We start from the raw sequence: 20,437 nt of genomic DNA, 5'->3' as shown, positions 1-20,437 counted from the left end.
CCAGACAGAGACAGGGGAGGGGGGAGAGCAGTATACACACCATGGCTACGTGTACAATACAGAGAGGGTGTGTGTGTGTGTGTGTGTGTGTGTGTGTGTGTGTGTGTAAAAGTGATCGAGGTACATTTGTGTGTGTGTCTTTGTGTGTGTGTATAAAGGTGATAGAGGTACATTTGTGTGTGTACGTCATGTTTTTTTTTTTTCATCCGAACTGAGTGTGTCAGTATGTGACTGTGTTACTGTGTGAGTGGGCATATGTGGCGTGGAAAGGCCCTTAATGGAGTTGGATGTGGTCCACAATAGCCAGGACTTCACCTTAGAGAGAAAACACAGAATGAAGGGGACAAAAAGAGATGGAGAAGGGAGAAGGACGCAACAAGAATGTGATCAAAAGAGGTGAAATGTGATCGTAAACCATTGGTGAAAATCCCATCATATACACAGCATACAAATCAAATACGGATATGGACTCAATGCATTTAAGTTAAATTAATGTAAAAACACTACATCAGAAGTATTTCATACTACAGTTTGATTTATGTCTGCGTTCATACCTCAGTTTTTGAGGTTAGCGTTTCAGCTCTCTTCTCGGTTTTTTGGGCCACAGTTTCAGCTGTTGCCTCAGATTTTGGTCTACCAATTTCGCATCACGCCTCGCTTTTTGGGCTAAAAATTTATCTTTAGGACCCATTTAACATCATGCTTTTTGTACTATGATTTCAGTTTCTGTTTCAGATTTCAGCTCGTTTTGGTTTTTGGGCTACGTTCAAATCTCGATTTTTTTTAGCTACGGTTTTGTTTCATGCCTCTGTTTTTGGGTCAGAATCATATCTCAGTTTCTGGGACACATTTTCAGCGTGTTTCATTATTTGGCCAGATTCACATCACAGCTTTTAGCCTACAGTTTCATCTCCTGTCTTGTTTTTGGGCCAAGTTCAGGTGGAAACTCCTGGGCTAGTTTCGATTTGTGCCACAGTTTTATGATCAGGATCATGTGTCGGTCTTTGAGCTACGGTTTTGGTTCGTGGCTTAGTTTTCCTTCAGAAAGGATACATCATAATAATATTTAAAAAATTAATTAATAAATTTAAAAAAAGATTTTTACCATTGGCCTAATCACTTGACTGAGACTGTAGGTTGAACTAAAAATAAACTCCATTATTGTGATGCATTACCAGTTCCTTTGCTACAGTATAATAATATTTAAAAATGCAGCTTTCATCAGACTACTATACTTAAACCAGTCAATAACAGCTCCACAGAGGCATCACATGGATATGGGTTAATGAAACTAGATGAAACTCACAGGTTTTGTTCTCAGTTAGGGATATGCAACTAAGCAAAATTTGAATTTCCATGCAATTATGCCCTCCATTAATTTTAAATGCAGGATAATCAATATCGGGTTGTTTTGTTGAGGGTTGTTTTTTGGGGGGGGAAGGGCATAGTGTATTTTATTTTGTCTTTCCTTTACCGAGATCTAATTTAGCCTTTCCTTAAAACTCCAAACTCAGGTCAGGCCAAGATAAGAGGAGGAGAGACGTAGATTAAGAAAAGCAGTAAAACCAACTCAGCTGTTTGGAAACACTTTGGTTTTAAACAGTCAGGTGATAATAACAAATAAAACCCTGTTTGTTTTTTTTAACAACTGCATCGTGTTTTAAAAGTCAGTTTGTCGCATTAATTGGTTGTGATCAGAAAACAGCATAAGATATCAATATAACTGTGGTTAGACTTAGAAACCATAGCCTTGGTTTGAAAATTGTTACACACTTATAAATTAGATATTTTTCCTTTTCTGTAATAAGAGACATAATCAGTCTTACTGTCACATTTTAAAGATTTTAACTATTTAAAAAAAAAAAAGGAGGACAGGAAAAAGCTGCGAGTACATAAAGTGTCAATTTCAAATTCGATATTTAAAATGTGTGTACGTGCAGCAGACAGGCTGTCAAATGTTGTGAGTGCCGATTTGGAAGCGCCTTCCTGCCTGGGTGACATTGATGTAATGTGAGTGAAAAAGGTGAAGTATGAGTTGGAGGGAGGAAAGATGGGCCTTTGAGTGTGTATCACTGTATATTCAATGTATTCAGACATGATAGCTTCTCACATGAAATGCAATGGTGTGTGTGTGTGTGTGTGTGTGTGTGTGTGTGTGTGTGTGTGTGTGTGTGTGTGTGTGTGTGTGTGTGTGTGTGTGTTATTTAAATCCCTCCACAAAGCTTTGAAGATGAGGCAAGTTGGTCTCCCATCTCCAGCTTTGGCTGATATGCAAACGCAGAGAGAATACACACAGACATACATACACATATTAACCCCACCACCACCACCACCACACACACACACACACACACACACACACACACACACACAAAAGAGCCTGTCAGCACAATGCCTTCAAATATAGCCGTCCAATCTTTTGACTCTCAATTTGCCCACCTTTTTGATAATACGCGCCTGTTTGAAAAAGGGTGAAAGGCAAGGGTAGCATGCAATTTAGAGATACTACTGTGTAGCCATTTTCAGCCTTCCGCCTCTTTCCCTCTCTCTCCTTCTCCATCGCTTTCTCCTCTTTGCTCTCCCTCTCTCTCCATCTTTTGATTATGCGATTCGCCTTGGCAGACGAACAAATAGAGGAGAGAAAAAGGTAGTGTTTGACACTGCCATTTTCAATGACAAAATACAATCTAGCCAGGGCCAGTAATTCGACGGGGAGGGATTAGCCTAGCGCGAGGTTGGGCCCCCAGATTAAGACGAAGCCCGAGCGCGGGGATCTTGAATTTCATCATCTTCGGCGCTCGGGCACAATGCAGTATTCTTCCCCTTTTCTCCTCTGCCGTCTGATGAGGGGTCAGGAGAACTCACCTCTCCTCTTCTTCTGTTACTCCTCCTCTTCGGAGCAGCACTCACTACTGCATTCATTCATGTGTCCTTTACTTTACATTAGCTCAGATACCTGAAGGGTGTGGGTGGCTGGTGGGGGGGGACGCGAGTGCTCTTTACAGTCATGCACACGCAGGCAAAGTCAGAATGAAAATAACCTAAAATGTAATACGGATAATGTTGGATAAGGTTATACTTTTCATCACACATGCTTTGAAACAAACACACAGAAACGTGAAGGCTACACAGACATCTAAAGACAAACATAGATGCAGGTGACAAAAACGGGTTATCCAGCAAATTTAATCATGAATGCCTGAAAAGGAGTTTGCTCATCTTAGGCTGGCCTGCCCTCTTGTGGTGAGAATGTTCAAATTAAAATGAACACTGAACATGGTTTATCAATCATTGCCTTTGCTTGCACATATCATGTAATTATTGTGTCTATATCTCTTTTAATCACTGACTAATATTAGCAGTGAGAATATATATATAATTTTTTTTAAAGGAGCAATGGGTGCAAATCAGTAGCACTGGTGTACATCAATGAATGCAAATAAAGATCTCAGAACTGAGATACATTGGTTTGTAATAAATTAAAGCATATATGAAACTGAAATTAGGATAAAGATGACATATTAAATGTTTAATCTGACAATGTAATTTATATTTTATTTCCATATTTATTTAAATGAGTCAAAGACTTTGGGATGTGGCAACAAAAGACTGCCAAGGTTGGAATGGTTAAAACATTTTTTTTTAAGTAGCCATCCTAACATCTAATGAGTTTATTTAATAATATAATTGGGTTTAAAAAGAGCTCGTCAGACAAGTTCAGTCTTGTTGAAGTAAAGAAACAGTGACGGCTTCACTGCTCTGTGATAGACTGGATAAGAGAATAGTTCAACAATTTAAGAATAAAGTTTCTTAACTTTTAAGTGCAAAGAATTCTGGAATTTTATCATTTATACCATATGTTATTATTAAAAAGCTTCAGAAAATCCAGTCAAGTTCTTGAACCAATGTGAGAAATTTACATTCACATATAGTAATGACTCATTCTGTAATGAAGTCAATGCATTGGGTCAGACACCATGCAAAAGAGAGGAAAAAAAGAGAACAACAACCACCACCCAATACTTTAAACACATGTAGGAATGCCCTTCTCTGGGCCCTAGCTCACTAAAGAAAGTCTGCCTGAACTTTCCACCCGTGTTGGGAAATCACCGATCCAAAAACGAATTTCAGCATCTCCATCCTCATAGATGCTCAGAGTTTTTCTAAATAATTTCTAAGGGACTTGTTTGAAGGATCTTTTTTAGGCTTTATAGTTAGGAGAAACTCGGCCTCAGGATACCTTCACATGTGTGTGAAGGTGTAAGGTTGCCTTCTCCCTCCTCTCCCTCCATTCCTGCTGTCAGTAGACTTTGTCAGGCTTTGATCTTTCTATCATTAGTCAGGTATGCAGAGACACAGGCAAACCACCAACTTGTCTTTTTCTCTCCCCTTCTTGCTTTTTCTTTTCTTGTGCTCTCCCACGCTCTACCTAGAGAAAACCTGCTGACCTGCTTGTCTTCTCTACTCTCTGTCAAAGATAGAAAGGTAGAGCAGCGTCGTTTCTTTGAGCTTGACGAGTACAGAAAGTGACAGTTTCTGTGCTCTCTGCCAGCTCTATTTTTCCACATTCTTTAAGAACAGGGTGGAAGAGTCTCGGTGTCCATCCCTGTTGGTCACTAGCAGTGCATGTCTCCCTAAAGTCACACATTGGAATATTTGGAAGTTGGTTTAAGAGAGCACTTCTTAAAGATGTGTTTACTCGTGTCATGAAGTCTAACAGCTGTTTTTACAACAAAGAAAATTGGTACAGTTAATTTTGTTGTTGTTGATTTGTTACTTCAAACAGCTAACCCTTTAATATAACAGCACACATAATAAATCTGCTAATTAAAAAAACAACAAACAAAACAGTCCATTAAAAACTAACTTTTGAATTGTTTTACTGTAATATACTTAAAATTTTCTGCACGTAGAAATGCAGGCTGACCATTCGTTAGGATAAAATAAAATAAAATTTAAAAAAAAGGCTTGCATAAGAGAGGAAATACCCGTCTCCGGTGATATTCCAAGCTGAAATTCTTGGAAACAGAACTATTTGAATACTTTCACAGCTCCTGATTAAATATGTTGCAGTATCCTTGTCCTTTAACTAAAGGACCAGAATACGTACCTGTGACCATACAGAAGTACTCGAGTAAAACCAATCTCACATAATTGTATTCACACCAACTGTTCATCGAAAAATCTTTAAAAAAAACAAAAGACTTGAGTTTGGTACCTCTCTCACATCTAAAGTCAATATGTGAGAGGTTTAAGTGATAAACTGATATATTCTGCAAAGACTAGGGATCTTTTAGGGTCACTGGTTGCATGACTACAACTGGATTCCTTTTTATATCATTTCCTATCATGCTTTGTGTGGAAATTTACAAGGAGAAAAACTTGCTGAACGGTGGAGCAGAAACAGTGGGGGCTTTTGGCTACAGCTGCTCTTTGTGTGTGCAATGATTTGTTCTGTGAAAACAGAAAAAAGATGAAAAGAGCAGAAGATGGACATAAGTGAATGAAGAAAGAGCACCTAGTGATTGTTGGCGTTGCTCACATGATTGAATGTCAGGATTTGCATAAAACCTGCTTGGTTTTACTGAGGAAAAAATAAAATAAATAAGTAGTACAGGTATACACAACTCCAGGCAAGGTTTTCTTTATCATTTGGATAACCAGAGGCATATCCTTGAAATTTCACTTCTTGTTTTAATAATTGCATATCTCAGAGTTTAAATTTATATTTAAACATCTTTACATAGAAAGGGGAGTTTCCCTGCTCCAGCACACAAATCAAAGTGGGCTGTATGTTAAGGTTGGGCAATTGGACGAATGTTGAACTTTTCACTGGTCGTTTTTACAAGAGCGATTTATTTACCCATTTATTTATTTGCCCATGAGTAAGTTTGCTAATAATGTTGGTTGAAGCTAAGAGAAGCAGTCAACAGGAATTTATTTATTTATTTGTTTTTAAAGGGCTGTTTTAACGTCACCCTCTTCCAGCTGTGTGCAAATGCACCCTCAGAGTGTGCGCCCAAATGTAGCAGCGATTCATTTACTCAAACTCATAACATAATGAAAGAAAAAGGGCTAGGGTAGCCTATGTTAAAACAAACAATAACATTTTATTTAAATTAAAAAAACAAAACAAAAACACAATGCTGGGGAGGGAAACAAAGAGAAACTGGCTTCTTTTTTCCACTATACCCGTGTTTACAGGCCGTTCCACTGTTTATCAGTCTCACTGTGCACTGTGTCCACCAGGGGCTGTCCTTTCCATGTTATGCTGCTGGTGAAAAGCTTTTCCAGAGCTTGTTGATGGAGCTGCAGACGCTGGTGGTAGCCTGGCATACTCAGTGGGTTGGTGGACACGTATTTGCTCATTCAAGTTAGTTGCGCGAGTCCTTTGCTGGCACTATACGTCTGGATAGGCAGCACATCCCTTGGGTTACATCCTCAGGTTTACCTCTTTCATCCGGTTTAAAGCCAAAGAAATCCCCCATTGGCGACTTTGTATTTTCTTTTGGCAAATAGTTCTTCCATGTTTGGACTTATTCTGTGTTCTAAAAGCAGTCTGTGCATGTATAAATTGCTCCGCCCATCAAAAAGTCACCTCCACGAATATATCGCCTATCGTCATTTATTGGACTGATGAATGTCGGTCGGAAAAATGTTTACATATTGCCCAGCTGTACTGTATGTGGCCCATAATGTGAAATGAATTTGACATCCCTGTTTTAAAGTGATTTTTTTCATGAGATTCCTGGTTAATTTTGGAGGTGTGCAGGTTTTTATCTTCTAGTTTTTAATCCTAGATAAAAAAAGAAAAGAAAAAGAAAAACAGTGAAAAATGCTTTCTCCACAGTCCTGGTGGTTTTCCTTTGGTGGAGCGATACCTTATGAGGACAAAGATGGTGAATTCTGCTTTGTTTTTCTAAATTGAGTGGAAGGATTTAATGCCTATGAGTAAAAAAGGCCACAGTGCAATAGAGGACCTGATTTTTATCCATGTCTACATTTTAAAACTACTTGCCGGTCTACACAATGAGGTGAAATGGTGCTTACTACCATGTTCTGGGGTTTCATTTAATTATGAGAAAAGCAACAGTTGATTAACTAACCACAGGGTGGCGCCTGCCCTGAAAGTTTCCCCTTATGTGTACCTTGAACCGGAATTAGTGCTGAGCTTTAGCCATAATGTGGGACAACAGTTCCAGTAGCAGAGAAGGCCTATTTCAGTGGCAAAATTTGTATTTTTATTGTCACATTTACATTAGCTTGCACTACTAATAAAGTTTGTGAATAAAAATGCTACTTGGTATGACTCTACAATAAGATGGTAAGAAAACAAAGACAATACTTTCTATTTTTTAGTTTGATGCATTTATTACTTTTAGGCTGAACTTCTGTCATTTGTTTTTAATCAGGATGTCCTAACAAAAACTGCCTGAAAAGCTGTCCGTTTTAACTAAAAATGCTAGAAAGAGGGAGCATATTCTTCTCCTATCTCCACCTGATCCTAGGGCTGGATCAGGTGACCCTGAATCCTCCCTTAGTTATGATGCGATAGGTCTAGGCTGCTGGGCACTTCCCATGATGCACTGAGTGCTCTCCTCTGTGTTTATACACCACTCTGCATTTAATCATTAGTTATTATTAATCTCTGGCTGCCCCTCCGTAATCCTGGTTCTGCTGGAGGTTTTTCCTGTTAAAAGGAAGGTTTTCCTGGAGGAACACCTGGAGGTTTTCCTTCCCACTGTTGCCAACGTGCTTGCTCATAACGGGTCATATGATTGTAGGGGTTTTCTTTCTGTATCATTTACCTTACAATATAAAGTTCCCTGAGACAACTCCTGTTGTAATTTGGCACTATATAAATAGGACTGAACTGAAATTTAAAATGCAGACTCAGTTAGTTCAACATGTGTGCAAGATTGATGGACACCACGTCACAAACCTGCCACAAGTTACCATGAAAAAAGCAAATAAAAGTTTCCAGTTCTTCCTGGCCACCTCCACTTCTCTTCACCAGTTTGCTTCAATTCTCTACTTTGCTGTCTCAGTTTCTTCCTGCTCTCACAAACCTCTACAATACAAGAAATTCTCTCCATCCATGTTATTTTATCATGTTTTGGTTCTTCTTGCCAATTTTTGTTTTAGTTTTTTTAACTAAAAATTGTTTTTTGAGGCTTTTTTCAAAAATTGTGTCTGCCAAACCACACTCAGCAGTTTACAGTTTCTTTCTTTTTTGGAAATATGAATTAGTTGGTGCAACAATCTAGGCAGAGCAAAACCATATCACTTAAAGTGTAAATGCATATCCTTAAATAAAAGTATGTAATGAAAATGGTAGGTCTAAAAGAGCTTAAATGTAACATTTTAAAAGGTTACAGGTTAACAATGATGCCGTCTTTGACTCACTGGCTGGTTAAATTTTAATGTTTGAAACAACTCAGTTGTGACTGTGGAAATGGAAAGAGGCTGAATAAAGTATCGTTCCGTGAAGAGGGCTTTTATTTTTCCACTGTCATGGGACAGTGAATATGGTGCACAATATCTGAAGCTGTGTCACCTAAAGAAAAAAGGCTTCCCCACTATCACTTTCTCGCCTCAGTCAATTTTCCATGACAGCCCAAGCATGACTACTAGAGAGCAAGCAACTGTCCTTCCTTGGATAAAGTTTCAGTTTTCACTTGTTTCTGCTGACTTATACAGCAGTCTGACTAACATGGCATGAGCACATTACGGAAAAGCAGTTGCTGTAATATAAATTGATGGGAACTCCTAAAAACATTTGCGTTAATAAAGTAACAATTGAATTTTACAAGCACATGTATTTTACATGCACATGGTTTGTGGCGTCAAAAAGACAAGTGTAAAAAGTACTCTACTATTACTTGAGAAAAACAGTCTGTTACTACAATAAAAACAAATATATCCTTGTAAAACATGTACATGAATATTATTCAAGCCATTTAATCCGAGGTACTCAGATTATGTAATGACATAAACTGACCACATGGTGGCACAATCTGCACATGAAATGCAAAGACCGTGTCCCTAGAAGACTCCTGAGAATACTGAAAGCTGGTAAATCATCCCTGTCTTGTTTAACATCTAATCCCCAAGTTCCTCTATATGACATTTCAGATGAGTTTGAGCACTTCACACAATTATAGGCTGCGCTCCTTTCCAACCATCAGGTTAGACAGAAAATATGGATATGTAACAACAACAAAAGCATCGTTAACCATGTTAATGAAGAAGCATGTGTACATTTAGTACTCACATTTTCAATGACAAACGTCCATTCTTTGTCCTCAAACTCCTCTGCGTGGGGGTCCTACAAACAAGACAACAGTTATTTAATTAAATTCTAATTTTCACTTTGGCCGTGTGCCAACAGACAGAAAACTGAGTGAGCTCAACAGCTTCCAACCCACTATCATCTCTATTCACCTCATGACCCAGTTTTTATGTTCCATTTCCCCTTATAAATTGTTTGCATTACTGAGGTGACTTTCAATTACACAAGGTTGGGCTACTGAATCCACAGATGGAAACATTAAAATGCAGAAAATTTCTGTGTACTTTAAGCATCTCTGTGTTGCCTCTCTTCCCATCTTCCTGCCTGTTTAAAATCGACATAATGAAAGAAGAGAGGAACGGAGGCAGGAAGCAGCCCGGCCTTACTGTGCTGCGGTGGGTGACCTTCACTGCCCTCCAGTACTCTCTTAAGCACATGCACAGTACACACAAACACAAGACAGAGCTGGACACAGTACAAAGAGAGAAAGCACAGCTGCATGTCAAGTGGTAAACACTAAAAACTGGGCCCATTGAAACCAGATGGTTGGATGCAGGTTAAACCAGTACAATCACTTCAGGTGCTAAAGCATCTGCACATATATTATGCCAGTATTTGGACTGTGGGAGTCAAATTGCAGAACAGGTGATATGATAGGTTGGATTTCAGAGATGCATTAAACCCTGGTTGCAATGGGCATTTCAAGGATGGTCAGCTGACATACGTCGACACCAGGGGGCAAGCCCCAGACTAAAAACACACTTATGACTTATGGGGCACAGCTCAGGTTTAGTCTCTACACCTTTACTAAAGTATTAATGCAAACAATGGCCAGATTTAAATAATAATAGTGATATAAAAGCTTTAAAGCTGATCCACCCAACAAACATAGGACAGATTTTAAACCAGACTTCATTTAAAAGGTAGAGGAGGAGTTTCTCTAGTGAGGACAAACACAAATGTACAGTCTGCTGTTTGTTGCAGCCTCTGTGTGTAATACACGAGCTCTGATTGCCTTTTTGTCTGGCTGAGCTCAGGACACACTCCCAGAAATCAATATTCCTGCAGTCTAGTGTAACAATCAGACAACGCCCACACACAAACACAGAAAATAACACAGCCTTCTCACATACCCCCCCCAACTGTAAACTTGCTGTTATTTCACATCCCACATAAACTGCTTTTAAGCACCAGCAGAGTGAGGCGTTATCAGCTGTTTTAGTGCTGCTGGTAAACAGAAGCTGCAGATCACACACAGCATGCACCTTCTTCTGTGACATATCGTTTTCATTAACAAATTCCAACATTAGTGACAAGGATTTTATTATTTTGTTAAATATTTTTAAAATACGAACAGGAAAATGCTTGTCCTTTCCAATAATTCAGAACCGAACAACTCTTGTGGTACTCTCAGTGAGATTTGTTTTCAGATACTTTAAAATAAAATTAAAAAAATAAAATGTCACAAGTCAAATCCAGCTACCGGTAATTTAAAACTCAATAGGGTAAAAACAATAACTGCCCACTTTTATTATGCACATTATCTCTGGTAGGATTGATCTGTCTGCATAATGAGCAGCCAGAGCACTGCTTACTTCAGTTAATATTTAATCTCATGATTTTTTTTTACTATATACAAAGTTCAGCTAAGGCTGTCTGGTAGTGTACATCCCCCCGAGGCTACAATAATGCAGGGCTCAGCTAGTTCAGCTAGCTTGAGGCCAGAAAACACTTTGACAGGATCTTAAAATCATGGTTACGTTTCCCCTCACTTTCAGTTACCACAATTCAGAAAAAAAAAAAAATCAGAAGTGTAAGTTATTAGATACTTGAATTGCCCAAGTGTTACACTTGGGCAATTCAAGAGACAGGATTTTTGAAAAAGTACTGTAAAATCGGGGCACAAACCTAGTCTCATTTAAAAAACATATAATGTGTAAAAACTGGTGCAGTTTCCTATAACACAGGTAAAATGACCCAGGTAACGTTAAAAGCCCTTTATAACATTTAGGCGTTATAGGACCAGAGAGGTGACCTGAACTCTCAAATCTACAGAACTGTAGGCTAGGGATGTGCATGACTATCCAAGCAGAGGACTGAATGTCCCTGCTGACAGGTACCACCAGAAATATAATAATTGAAACTAAGCTCATATTTTATTGTTATACAACATCAATTAATTATTTCTGTAACCAAGAAAGGTTACCAGAGCAACTCTGCATGCAGCTTTTGACCTGCAATTGACCAGGAAAGTATTTGCCAGTAATATAACTACTGCAGATTAGGGTGTTAATGCATTTTCAAAGGGTCTGATTCTGTCTGGGGTTTTACTGTAGACAGTATTTCCAGCATGAGCTTTATGCTACACGCACAGAAAACTGAAAAGCTGTGAAAAATAATAAAGTCAAGAATCTAAAGAGAATCAGGCCCTGCATCTTTTTCCCCCCCTAACGACTCTGTGAGATCTTTAATACAACTATAAATATTCACAACGTTTCCCTTTCACTCAGTGTAAAGCAGTTGAAATACAGTATAAAAATGTTCTCATTTAATGCACTATCCATTTATAAAATGGATGACACTCAGTCTGAGATGTCTTAAGGAATATGAGCACCATTTCAACTTTAAGTCTCAGTTTTTCAACATTATAAAGAAAGGCTGCTTTACTAAATCAAATAAACCTCTCAGCACAGCTACTTTACTTTCCTCTTAAAGAAATAAATCTGTATTGTTAGATAAAACATTATTGGCAGCTCATTACTCTGAGTCTGACAATTTAATTAAAAAAATGAAATGTATTGTTAATCCACTGGAAAATCTTTTTGTTGACAGACAGGAAATTTTGTTTAATTGTTCATCTATGGGGGACCTATAAGTACCACTTCTTCCCACTAATTTTCAAGCACCTGTTGTACTAGAAGACAATATTTTCCTTCCTCTATATATGCTCTGCTCCATCTTGTATGTATGTACACATATGCACAAAATAAATGATCAATTAATCAATCTAATTTTTTTAAATATTCATGCAACATCCAAAACCTTGTCTGGTGTCTTTTTTAGTAAGAATGGTGTCAAAGTGACAATGATTCAACCTTCTTGGATTAAAATACCAAAATAATAAAGTCAAACATTCTTAAAAATGATTTACACTGCGACTCCCATCAACAACTCTTGAAGACCAAATAGTGAAAAGTTATGCCGACCTTCTTTGCACAGCATTAGATGCTTTGATTGTCCAATCATGGTTCACGGACTGTATTATTAAACACCCTGATCTATGACATGCTCCTGGCTGTGTTCGTGTAAACTAGGATGATGTTTCAGAGTTTCTTTATTTTTATTATCCAGAATAAACAAAAACCTTTCTACCAAGGCAGCAGGCTTACAGACTGCATTCTATTGCCGTTTGATTTGAGCTCCATCCAACTTAATGGTTGAATGGTGCCTTCAATGGTTTTGCATTTTGTCTCATTACCAAAACAGCTTTATTACTTCCTCTGAGACAGGAAGTGGAAGTGGGCCTAAAAAAAGAGAGGCACTAATAGTACAGTTACATTCAACAACCACAGACTTCAAAAAACTGAGCTAGTACACACGAAAGCAGACGTAAGGATTTGTTTTTAAAGATGTCTGGAGATGAAGTCTTTACTCTATTTGAAGGTTTCTGTGTCAAGTGCCTTGGGATTGACTAGATTTTCATGTATTTAGTATCCAAATTGTTAAAAGCCACCACCACCACTTTACAAAGCAAGACAATTATGGTAGAGATTTGTGGTAGGAGTTATGGGTAACAAGATACTGAGCTCTGAGCTGACCTGTCAGCAAAAAGGCCAGTATGTTTAAGTAAGTCAGACAAGGTGACAGATACCTGTTTAAGTGTACAATAGAAGCAGAATTTTTGGCATAAGCCATTTGTAAAGATCATATTACACAAGTGTGATTGAACATTTTATTAAACTAATATTTAATTACCAAATTCAACCAATCATGATGCTTTGACTGAATCCTTCAACCCCTGTGTCTTTAGCACTTTAGTAGCATGATGACAATTCCATGCTACACACTCTAGATTTCTATTAACCAAGGAAGAAAAACTGCCTCAGAGCATCACAGAGTCACCACCATGCTTCACTGTAGATGGCATCATTCTTCCACCTCCAGACTGCCTTCTTTTATGAAAGGTAATGTTTTCTTCTCTTAAGCTCTAGGCCTGATAGGTTTATGGCTTTAACAGAAAAACCTGAACTCTGGAAGTTAGAAATTGTTTGTACAACAATTGATTTGTAAATTTGTGATCTTGTGAAAGATTCATTAAGGAATTGTAGGCAAAAGTCAAGAAAATTAGCATTTTATGTTAAATTTAGAAAAATATTAGCTGTGTTGAGCAATTTTAACCGTCTGTGTGTGCTTTTGGTATTGAAATCAACTGGAAAAGTTCACATTTTGCTATTAGGATTAGTTTGATAAGGGGACTAAATAAGTGTGCTTCCAACTAAATGTATATAAATGTTTAGCCTAACATTTTCCCAGAAAAGTCTGAAAAATTAGGGCTAGAGTTTCCTTAAAGGCCTGTTTTACACAGATAATAGAGCAGCAGGTTACCTTAAAAAGAGTGACCGTGATCTCAATGTTTTCTGGTACCGGCCACACCACGACTCCTCTGTAGGGGTTTTTGATGCCAGGCTGCCAGCTGTGAGACTGCAGGACAGAAGGATGGATGATGAAAAAAAATTACATTTGGAAATAAGTGGAAATTGAAAATTTTCTTAAACTAAAAATGCATCTAATCCAATACCAACCTTGGAGGATTTCCGTCGACTTCTACGCGTCCAAACCACCACCAGTTTGTCTGGTTGCCTGTGAGAAGAGAGAGAAAAGAAAGATTAATGTAAAAAAAGGCCAGTCCATCCACTTCTGTGCTACACTTCAACATATAATTACTGTCAGTCTAAACTAGATTGTATTTTATTGCTTCAAGTTTAAAACCCTGATAAGCCCTCTGCTCTGCACACACATATACAAATACCTGCATAGTCTCACAGCATGAATAAATCATGATGAGACAACTAAACCCCAGCTTTGTCCCTGCAGACTGCAGCACAAACAACAGGATGCACACTTGCAGAAATACAGAGTATACACATACAAGTACGAGTTTAGTCTAACAGGAGAAAAAACAAACAAACAAACAAAAAACAAATAGGGGTCTGAGAGTTAGGATAATCTGATCCAGTCCAGGATGGAATCAGCTGTAAGGTGTAATAACCACTGAGATCAGTGCACGAGCTGTTAGTGGCAGAGCTAACACAGCATGGAGGAAGCAATTTGGAGAGGTTTCACACCTGGGATGCCAACAGCACATCTTTCAGCCCAAATTCACCAGAAAAACAGTCACGAAAAAGCCTTTTTTGTTGTACATGAACATTAGTACATATGTGAACAGACAAAGCAAACATTGTTATCAGGAACATTAAAAAATAAAAATGTAACATTCATGCCCAGAAACAAAAATCAGTAGATTAGAGATTGTGACCATTTTACAAACTGCCATGCTAAGTTCAGTCACATGATAAGGCAGTGCTGTGGTGGTTAGCAGTGCTGTGGTGGTTAGCACTGTTGCCTCACAGCATGAAGGTTCTGGGTTCAAATCCGCCTCCCACAGGACCAAGAACGTCCATGTTAGATTATTTTAGAAGAAATATTTACTTATTTTACATCAACAATTGAAGTTGCAGTCTAATAAAAAAAAGTTTTTGTGACCTGATGTAATTCCTTATTTTAAAAAATATATTAAGTACTGCTGCATAACATTTTTTTTTAAACTGACAAATGAGATGACAGGCAGCAGTTGAAGGAACAAACCAATACAATTTTTTAAACAGCCTCAAGACAATGCAGGGTGTTCAGAAGAGGAGTGGCTGTAGTTCAGATTAGGCATCTAAGTGCATTCTGAAATGCAGCTGATGGTGCTGCGGTTCATGTGTTAACTGCTGAGGCATACTTTGGCTTTTAGTCATGCTTAAGCATCTCTCTCACTCACTCTCATGGGCAAGCCTCCACTTCATGCTGTGAACCTCTCCAGCTTCATGGATAGCAGTCTGTAGCTAATGCAGACCTCTGGTTTTCCACTGTCACGAAGAAAGGGAGCGAACTACTCTACGTGTATTCATCAAAATAACTTTATAAGCTCTGTGAGTGACTAAATAACAAGAAGCTACATCATATTAATATTGCTATCAGTTACAGATGCACTAATCCAGATTTTCCTACTTCCAATATCACACTAATACATTAGCTTTTGGTATCTGTTGATAATGAGTAATGACATAATACCAGTGTTAAATCAACAATTTTCATCCCTCTCTGTGAGAAAGACTGGAAATCATTCTTTAAATGCATGGTAACATAAATGTTGACTTAAACATCGCCCTCCCAACTTTACATAAAGCAAAACATAAATACAAGGTTATACATTTACTGAATTTGGTATATATTAATCAAATAATGAAAAGCTTCCCATAGTGTATAATCCACAACAAACATCTTTCTAGTTTCTAACTAGTTTGACCTAACATAAGGAGAAGTCAACAAATTAAATGAATATCATAGTATTGAGTTTGTGTCCATTTGTGTGAATCACTGGCTATGAAGACTGATGGATTTTAGGAAACGCTGAAACAGCAGAGTTCACCACGGAGGAGAAGTAGTGCCAAAAAAATATCTAGATAAAAAAAAAAATGAGCATGTGAAGAACAGACTTTTCCTGTAGTGGACAGTTTGTACTGTTTTAACACTGTTTCATTGCAATTAATTGGTCTATTTTATGACTTTGCGCTTCATCGTGACAGCAGCTAAGCTTAAGACTCAACAACAACAACACAAACACGAGAAAGAGTAAGACAAATAACATTTTCATGCCATTTTCTGCTGACAGTACACAGCTAAAACCTATAGATAACGGTTTACAGAGCGTCCGTGTTGTGTACAACAAACATGCCAGTCTCATTAGAGAGAGGGGAGCAAGCGCAACAAACTGAAAGTAAAACATTTGTATTCTGATACAGTCCTTAAACTGTTATGAAAAAAAAAAAATACAGTAACTATAATTTGGCAGTGGTCTAGCACATCTATTAAGCACTGTATATGCTAGATTCAGCGATAAGACAGAACTTTTACTTTGAAGGCAAATGTTCTCTGTTTCCTGTTTGCATTGCACCTTTCATGTTTCAGAGTTTTCGCTACTACATGGTGACCAGTTGGTGAGTGTTAGCAGGCAAGTCAGCATCTATGTCAGCTTCTATGCAAACTACAGGCAACTGCAGCAATGTGCTAGCAACTAAAGTATCAACAATGTGACCAATAATTTCACTAACAAATCGACAGCAATTTCCAGTAACAGTCTTCAACCGTCAGGGTGGTTCGCCTACCAGTCGGCGTGACTAAGACCTGAATAATTAAACAGCAGCACATTTTAAACTTAAAATTCAGAATGAAACACTAAGCCTCTTCATGCAGATTGGTATTAAAATCCAGATCTGCATCATGAACTTCTGTATCTGCAATATTTTAGTGTAAAGTACTGGATGTTAAACACTAGATTTATGCATGCACCAGCCTTTATGTATAAGATTTTTAAGAGAACAATAACAAAGGAAAAGAATGACAGACAGTGTTACAGAGAGCAAAAAGACAAGAGAAAAGAGGGAAAGAGTGAAAAGAGACAAGAGGAGAGGGGAGAAGAAAAATGACATAACAATTTCAGCCTTGAGGAGAGGCCACACATAGAGGAGCTATTGTCCAACAACACATGCCATATCAGAGAGAAGGCAGAGACACACAAATATCACCCTCCCTTTGTCTCCTTTGTACAGTATTTGTTGAGCTATGAGAAAAATTTAAACCATTTGTCTGCAGGCTATATTATTTCAACGCCCTTTTTTAGTTGTGTTCAGCTACAACTTCAAGGCTTCATTCTGTGTGTAACATTAATCAATGAGCCATCAGAGGGGAATGTCACAACACAAAAACACAAATGAGATGAAGACGGCCACAAAAAGGCCTGAGGAAAAACTATTAAAGTGGCATTCATCAGCTCTCAGTCATACCAAGAGTTCACTAGTAGAGTTCACAGCTAGATTACAGCCTTATGTTTACCCTAGATTTGAAATTTAGTTTAGATGTTTTATAATTTTATAGTATATGTTTAGTTGGTTCTGCTTTCTCTTCATGTAAGAACTTTGCAAAGTGGCATCCAGAAAAGACACCAATAGGATAAAGCACAGTACACAGATTAGAATTAAGCCAAGAGTGCTCTGGCCAAAATAAGCAGCAGTAGAACAGAAATTGGTGATACCCACACAAATACATACAGCAAAACACAAAATAAATCTGAAACAAATTATTATGAAGTCCAAACCCTAGGAGCGTTTTGTCTCATACTTGAGCATGACCACTACCCTTCTGAATGTTAAGACCTTCACAAACTGGATGCCTAAAATCCGTACAGATATTTTTTTGCTTTAAAAATATTTTTTTAGACTCACCTACTCTTACTGCAGCTGATCACGTCAACCGCATAATTTCACTGGATGAATTTGCAGTACTTATTTTTTTGAAACAAGTATTTTATAATCCAAATAAGACCTGACCAACTAGCATTTGGCAACATTTGCACTCGTAACTCAAATTGTGTGCCGTTACTGAATACATAAAGACAGTAAAATAATAGTATTTTACTACATTCATACTGCTAGACGCTGCTCCTGGTAAATGTCTGAAATGATTTCTCTGCCTCCTCAGATATGTTCCCAATTCTGCCAAGAACTCAACCTCCCCCACTGACATCCTGAAATATGTACAATGCGCCTGTGATACACCTTCCACTCCTGGACCAAACCATGCCTTCTCCTGAGAATTGGATGGACCCAGAATCTCAGTTTTTACATTTTTCGTATTTATTCAGGAGAAAAATCAGCCCCTCCAATTAATTTACTCAGTAGGAATCCCATCGCTTTTATTTTAAAATTTCAGTTCATGTTAATCAAGTACCCTCACCCCCTCCAGTCTTGGGTTGGACTCTGTCGTCTCTGAATATCCCAAATATCCCAGAAAACCACAAGCAAACTCAATGTGGCCACAACATAGAAAGAGAATAATACATTTATTTGACATAGATTTATTTTACCAACAAAGATTTCCATTTAAAGAAAGATAAAATAAACTAAAGGTCTGGAGCTCCAGTCAACGAACTGATACCACAGCAAATGGATTGGTGTTTATATAGTGCCCACTCAAAGCAATCCTACACAACAAGCCCCGTTCTATTCTATTGGCAATTTGGGGTTGAACATCCTGCCCAACACACAGACTAGAGGAGCCACAGGTCAAACCACTCACTTTCCCATTAGCAGATAAGCTGCTCTATCAAATTGAATACAATTTGTTTAAATAGCATCAAACAACAAGAACAGTTGCTCTACTTCCTGCACCACAGTAACCTCAGAATAAATTAGTAAAAGACACAAGACACAAAAAAGTGGAAGGAGTCTGGGCCAGCCACATAAAGTGCAGTAGGATTCAGGACTTCTCTAAAAACAGACTACCAGGATCTCCATCCTGAAAGCAGAGAAACACTCCCACAAGGAGGTCTGGGAAATATGGAGCGCCTTTTCCGGCCTCCCCTCACAAAAGTACTCCATACCCAAAACATTTCATAATGAGAGAGCGGAGATGGGCAAAAGACTAGAGACAGGAGAAGCTGAGAAAGGTAGTCCTCATTCTGATCTAAAGATTTGAAGTAAAAAAAAAAAAAAAAACAACTGGTTCATGTACTGCTAACGCTGTGCTCGCCAAGGCTCCAGGACAGAACAAGGACCACTTCCACCAACTGTCAAAGACAATTGAGTTGGAGTTTGCTCATAGTACAAGAAATCCACTGGAGAAGCTGCTGCTTAAAATGCACCATTATTTTTTTCAAAGCACTAGGCAATTAAAATACCCACAGAGGAGCACCCTATATACCGCTTTATTTGATAATTTAGGTAAGATGGTGTAGGTGTACCGTTACTTGACTCTCACTAGCAGAATGGGAGAGACAGAAATTAAAGAGGCAAAAAGCATGAAATAATGAGCACAAAAGTGTGCGAACTAAATGGCAATACAAGAGGGAAAATGTTCTAAAGAAGACAAAAAAAAAAAAAAAAGTGAAAATGATATTCGAAGAATGTTGAAGAAAGAAATGAAAAGACTAAGAATTTGTGCATGTGTATGTTGGGAAGAGATGGCAGATAAGACTAAAGTGGATATTTCTTATCCACAAAAATGTGCATTTAATGAGCATGTAGTTATTTAATGTTCCCTTAAACACCACATCAGCAATATGTGGAGTCCATAATCCTGAAGTTACTGTGGAGTATGTGTTTATAGACTTCACAAACACCACCTACCAACATACCAACAGTTTCCATTTAGTATAATTAACCAAAAATTACCAGATTACTTCTAGTAGATTTCTCAATCAATTCAGCTTAGGATCGATATCTCTAAGACAAAGAGATATTGACATGGAGAAAGAGAAATTTAGACCAAGAGAGATCAACAAAGAGAGATAAGAGATAAAGAACTATAGAGAGATAGAGTTAAGAGATAAAGCGAGATATTTAATCGCATCATCCTGCTCCTTGTGCTCTATCATAGTGATGTATGGAGTCCACTCAATAATCACGACCTCTACATGTAAGGCTCTGCAGATATACATTTTACATTCATGTTTAAAAAACAACAACAACAACAAAAACCCACACCCACAAACAAATACCTACTGATCATTAGCATTCACAGGAGAGTACTCAAACTCTCAGAAGAAGAAACTAATGCAGATTAGAAGGTCATTTGAACCTAAACAGAGCTTATGAATGGATAGAATATCTCGTAACTGTCAGAAATGGACAACTAAGCCAGATAATAAAGAAGTATAGGCTCAATGACCACAAATTGGCAAGTGAACAAAGATGACGCAATTCCTCCTGAAATTGTGCAGTGAAGTAAGGAACTCTTAGTTTATTTCATTCACTTAGGTAATTCCGAATTTCAATCAGCAAAAGGAACAAGGACAATGAGAAAGGGCATACACACACATGCACA

At 38.0% G+C, this 20,437-nt stretch overlaps 1 protein-coding gene across 5 annotated transcripts in view; it reads right to left on the bottom strand.

The window, feature by feature from the left end:
- Positions 1–20,437, bottom strand: part of ehbp1 (EH domain binding protein 1) — a 163,499-nt gene that overhangs the window by 125,161 nt on the left and 17,901 nt on the right. For all 5 annotated transcript variants that reach the window (XM_085296229.1, XM_085296230.1, XM_085296231.1 and 2 more), the window contains 3 exons: positions 14,095–14,152; positions 13,898–13,993; positions 9,275–9,328 (listed from right to left, as the gene is read on the bottom strand). In XM_085296229.1, coding sequence (XP_085152355.1) covers positions 9,275–9,328; positions 13,898–13,993; positions 14,095–14,152 — 208 coding nt within the window. The remainder of the gene's footprint in view (positions 1–9,274; positions 9,329–13,897; positions 13,994–14,094; positions 14,153–20,437) is intronic.

This window comes from Mchenga conophoros, linkage group LG13 (genome assembly GCF_057382185.1).
Source record: "Mchenga conophoros isolate Kocher_MC1m ecotype Shallow Benthic linkage group LG13, M_conophoros_male_GT1.1, whole genome shotgun sequence".
In the NCBI taxonomy this organism is placed as follows: Eukaryota; Metazoa; Chordata; class Actinopteri; order Cichliformes; family Cichlidae; genus Mchenga; species Mchenga conophoros.
This window is presented reverse-complemented; position numbering and strand designations above follow the sequence as displayed.